The sequence below is a fragment of the Chinchilla lanigera genome, unplaced genomic scaffold, assembly GCF_000276665.1.
Source record: "Chinchilla lanigera isolate Chin_1 unplaced genomic scaffold, ChiLan1.0 scaffold00119, whole genome shotgun sequence".
Lineage (NCBI taxonomy): Eukaryota > Metazoa > Chordata > Mammalia > Rodentia > Chinchillidae > Chinchilla > Chinchilla lanigera.
The window spans coordinates 34,988-40,106 of NW_004955520.1; the positions used below are offsets into that span (position 1 = coordinate 34,988).

Here is a 5,119-nt window from a genome sequence, read left to right on the forward strand (position 1 = left end):
TTACACACTGGCCCTATCTCCAGGTGTGTCTTCCTGCCAGACCAGGGCGCCTTCTTCGTGAACTATGTGATTGCCTCGGCCTTCATCGGCAATGGCATGGAGCTGCTGCGGCTGCCAGGCCTCATCGTCTACACCTTCCGCATGGTCATGGCCAGGACAGCCGCTGACCGCAAGAACGTTAAGCAGGTGTGCCTCTGACTCCCTCCAAACCCCAGGCCTCATACCTCCCAGCTCAGGTTTGGCCCACTCCTTCTTGCACCTGGACCAGGGCCGCCTCTGCTGGGAGCTTCTCCATAACGTGGGCTCCTTAATGTGGGAAGGAGAAGAGAGCTTGGCACTTCTGCACTGTGACCACTTTGGCTGCATCCATACATACACTTAGAGTCCCCAGGTTCCTGGGCCCCAGGTGGCACTCACTGGTAGAACACTGCTTAGGGAGCCCCGGGCCCTGGGTTCCACCAGCACAAAGAAAGGACAAGGTGGGGTTGAGAGCACAATCCGTGCCTTTCCATGGGCATCCATTTGCATGTGTTCTTAGCAGAGCCCAGCTATCAAAGGCATTTTGAAATTGCAGCATTTGTTCCAGCACTCCCTAAATTAGATGGCCTGGGGACCTCTCTTATTGCTCTGCCTTGGTGGGTGCTGTGAGAGAGGCAAGGATAATCTGTTTAATCCTCAGGGTCCCCTTGTAAGACCAACAGCACTACACTTCCTGTTTCTCAGAGACACAAATTAAGCTGGCCGAGGCATCATGGCCAGAAGGGGCTGAGCGGGTGTTTCCTGTGGTACCAAGTCTGGGAATCACTCTACAGCTGTCCTTAGGCCAGCTCTGCCTCATGGCCGCTGACTCCAATCCCTGTGCTTTGAAGACCTGGGTGGGCACAGTGTCACCTTCCCTGGAGGCCTGGCCTTCTGCTGCCTCCCTGTGCCCTGGAGTCCTGGGCAGACTGAGAAAATTCCACTAGCTGGGCCAGGGTGCCAGTTCTTCTTGTAGCAGGTGGCTGAGTCTCCTGCCACCTGAGCCCCCAATCCTTGTCAGGCAGGGAGGGATCGGAGGGCTAGCCCTGAACTCCTTGTCACTTCTTGCTCTCAGAACCAGGCTTACCAGTATGAGTTCGGAGTCATGTATGCCTGGATGCTGTGCATCTTCACTGTCATCATGGCCTACAGCATCACCTGCCCCATTATCACGCCATTTGGTGAGTGACCCTCTTGCCCACACGTGGACAGCTGCTTCCACCAGTCCTCAGGGACAGACTTCATAACTATGGAGCTCCAGCTCAGTGGACCTCTTGTGGCCACTGAAACCACTGCTGCCAGGGAAACACATTGCATCAAACTTCACATCAAGTCTGAATAAACTCTGTCTGGTGCATCCCAAGTGTGACCTCCCTTAGTGCTTCTGTGTGACCTTTCTGTGGGCTGACCCTGTCATGGGGTCACTCTTGCCTCTATATGCATGCTGGGGATCAACCTGAGGGCTCTACATATGCTCAGCATGCCCTCTACCACTGATCTCCACCAGCCCCCACCTGAGAGCTTGCATCCTACACCAGCACTATCTTGCTGTTGCTGGTGCTGCTGCTGCTGGTGTTGGTGATGCTGCTGCCTCAGCCAGCTCAGTGGAGCACTTTTGATTACATGCCAGGGCCTGGGCTCCATCTCCCCAGCCCTGGAAAAACAAAGCCAGCACCCTCCTGTACCCTGCTGTGCCAGAGCCTCAGGCTCCTTGGACTGTTAGGAGGCAGGAGGGTGGGGAGTTCTGAGGGATGGCTCAGTATGGAAGGCAAGCAGGGCTGGGCCAGGTACTCTGTGATGTAGGGCAGAATCACAGGGGCTCCTATTTCCTCAGAGTCAGGGAGAAGTGAGGGAGGAGGGAGAACAAGCTAGCAGTCAGGATGTGCTTTGCCCAATTTTGGCCCAGACTTTGCTCAACACCCCACCCTTAGCTCCATGAAAACGAACCTCCCTCCGAGAGCAAGTGGCCACCCACTCACAGCCCACCTTCCCAGGCCCTCCCTGGGAAGTCAAGGGTACTTGACTTCACTTCCCTCCTCTGGCATTTGCACACTTCCCTCCTCTGTCTCTTGCACACACACCCACACCCCCACTGGGAGCTCAGAGTCAGCTGGTGCTATTGTTGTGGTGTCAAGTTGTCTCTGCTTAGCGGGTGTGAGTTCAGCCCACCCACTCACAGCCCACCTTCACAGGCCTCATCTACATCCTGCTCAAGCACATGGTGGACCGGCACAACCTCTACTTCGCCTTTCTCCCAGCCAAACTGGAGAAGAGGCTGCACTTCGCTGCCGTGAACCGGGCCTTGGCTGCACCCATCCTCTGCCTCTTCTGGCTCTTCTTCTTCTCCTTCCTGCGCCTAGGTGAGTGCCCTCTGACCTGGGCCGCCCTCTGCCTCATAGTCCCACATCCACCCATGTCAGCCAGTCATCAGGTACTAACTTGGCATCTGATCAAAGCATGGCACCCAGGCAAGGCCTGGGTGTATGGTGTCCATGGTCAGCATGCCAGCTGGTTCCCCACAGACATGCCAGGCTGAGGACAGCTCTGGGGGACTGAGCCAAAGAAGGGAAGCTGGTCTAGACTGCTCTTATGGGTGCTGGGTGGTCCTTGACTTCACTATCCATAGTGTGGAGATGATGGAGGAGCCAGAGAGACAAGGACACTCAACAGAAAGCAAAAGGCAGTAGACTTGTGGGTCACCTCTGCTCCTGGCTCTAGGGACTCCATTCTGACTGCTGCATGAGACTAGGTTGCAGAGCCAGGCAGACTGGTGCTGTCTCCCACAGCAGACACTCCCCCGCCAAGACAAGCATCTCTCCCCAGGTCTAAAGGCCCCTGCCACCCTGTTTACCATCCTGGTCGTGCTTCTCATGTTCCTGATCTGCCTGGCGTATACCTGCTTTGGCTGCTTCCGGCACCTCAGCCCTCTGCACTACAAGGTACAGAATCTAAGGAGATCATGATGTCCCCACCCCTTCCTGAGTCAAAACAGCAGCACCCTTCTTGAGATCCACCCCTCCCTGGGAAAGGCAAGGGTACTTGGATGTAACATGCACTTCCCTCCCCTCCTCTGCCTCTTGCACACACACACACACCCACTGGGACCTCAGAGCCAGCTGGTGCTGTTGTTCTGGTGTCAAATTGTCTCTGTTTAAAGGGTGTGAGTGCAAGGAGATCAAATTTTCATCATGCATCTCTTCACTGTTATCTGCAGACAGAAGAATTGGCAAGACAGGAAGGAAGCGAGGCAGAGGCCCAGGAGCCTGCACCACTTACAGTAAGCCGTCGGCTGCTTGTTCACTGCTTTCTACTCTTGTTGCTCTGGGGATAGAAGTCCCATGTGCCCTGCCCATCGACTCCTAAGATAGGAGACCTTTAATCATGGGGCAGGCATGTTTCTGAATTAGTGTCAGTGGAAAAGGAATCCCCAGTCCCTTTGGATTTTTTTTCTTTGCAACACTGGGCATCAAACTCAGGGCCTTGAACACAGTGGAGACAGTGCTTCATGCCTCAGCCCCTCCTTTCAGGATATCTGAAATTTGTCACTCATTGAGGAGGTGACTGATCTCTGCACTGTGTGCCCACTCTGATGCCAGCCCCTCCTGGCTTGTTTTTCTTCAGTCGTGGTGCTTGTGAGTCTGGGCTTTATCACCAGCCACTCAGTTGCCCTCTGAGGCCCTCACTGGCACCAGAATGCTCTGAACAAACCCCTTGCTTCTCCCTGCCTCTGGCCTCTGGGGTCCTGCACGTGGGACCTGGGTCCCAGAGCTGTGGGGCACGAGGTTTGATGGGGCTGGCCCCCTCTGCAGTGCTCTTCCCAGGTGGTGGGCACTCTCATCAGTGTACAAGCCCCACAAGACAAGGTCCTGAACCCCCAAGTCAGGGAAATGCAGGCCCGAAGGAGGGTGGAAACCCTGCTAGGAGGAGAGAGGCTCACGGCCCAGCCAGGCAACTGCACCAGGGACTGGGAGGAAACATCATTTACAAGCCCAGTGTAGACAGATTTGTTCCCCCTGTAAAGTGAGAGATTCTAGATCCTGTGCTGAGAATTGGAGGAAGCTTCTCTGTTGTGCTGTCTTCTGTGTGATCATAAGAACTAGGGTTGTGGTGTGTTTTCTGGTTTACCCAGGCTTATGGGAAGTTCTGTAGGTGGCATAGTTTGGGTAGCACTAACTCCCATTTGCTAGCAGCTGTATGTGCCCAAGATCCTGAGTAGTCTGGCCTCGGAGAGGACAGCCCTGACCCTGCAGCACCAGCGGACCTATGGCACCATCAGTGATGTCAGTGGGAACCTTCTCGACCAGGACATGGCCTGTAACCCAGAAAACAGTGTGATTTCTTCTACCGCCACAGCAGGCCACCTGTGAAGGCACTGTCTGCAGAGCAGAGCTCATTCCATCCCAGAGGGGAACTGACCTGCCCGTGGGTTTATGGTAAAAGTGGACCCCCACCACCACCAGCCCCCACCTCCAGCTCTACCGCTGGAACAGTCCCCAGAGTCTGTAGCCAAGATCATGTTTTGGAAGTTCTCTCCCAGATTGGCCCTGATGATGATGTTTGCCATGGGAAGCAATGTGAAAAGGAAAAGACCAGGTGTCTACCCACAGAACTACAGCAAGGGTCAGCGCCAACCCAGTCCTGCCACAAGACTATGTCCTGTTTTCCTAGGATTTCTGTGGTGGCACCGAGGTTGCCCTGTCATAGGCAGGATCTATGAAGACCATTAATAAAGTGCCTTCGGGAAAGGCCAGTGGGCAAGCGTGTGGGTCCCCACATCTGCTGGGGTTGGGAAGGCTGCAGCCTGGTGGGAAGGCAGGCAGTCTCTTCCCTCTTTGAGCTTAGCCTCCCACATACTATGGACTTTAGTCCATAAGGCTCTCCCCTGCAGCTTTCAGAGCTTGGTCTGGGACAGGAAGGGGACAGTGCTTTCCCTTGACCCCATGGTCCACCCAGACTGCATGTCTCTGCATGGCAGCACCTTATGCCCAGTGCCCCATAGGCATGGCCCCAGCTGCTCAAAGCTGGGCAAGGGAGTTGACATTGGTGTCACTTCCCCTTGGGCTCCCCTGATGTGGCAGGACCCCAGTAAAAACAACTGTCC

The 5,119-nt window shown here is 55.2% G+C and overlaps 1 protein-coding gene across 1 annotated transcript in view; it reads left to right on the forward strand.

Annotated features, from left to right (window-relative positions):
• LOC102029107 (CSC1-like protein 1) overlaps nucleotides 1–4,784 on the forward strand; it is a gene marked incomplete in the record, with an annotated part of 29,597 nt that extends 24,813 nt beyond the window's left edge. The window contains 6 exon segments of the mRNA XM_013507051.1: nucleotides 24–186; nucleotides 1,094–1,199; nucleotides 2,211–2,378; nucleotides 2,842–2,957; nucleotides 3,233–3,295; nucleotides 4,209–4,784. Coding sequence (XP_013362505.1) covers nucleotides 24–186; nucleotides 1,094–1,199; nucleotides 2,211–2,378; nucleotides 2,842–2,957; nucleotides 3,233–3,295; nucleotides 4,209–4,385 — 793 coding nt within the window.
• Nucleotides 4,785–5,119: the final 335 nt, after the last annotated feature.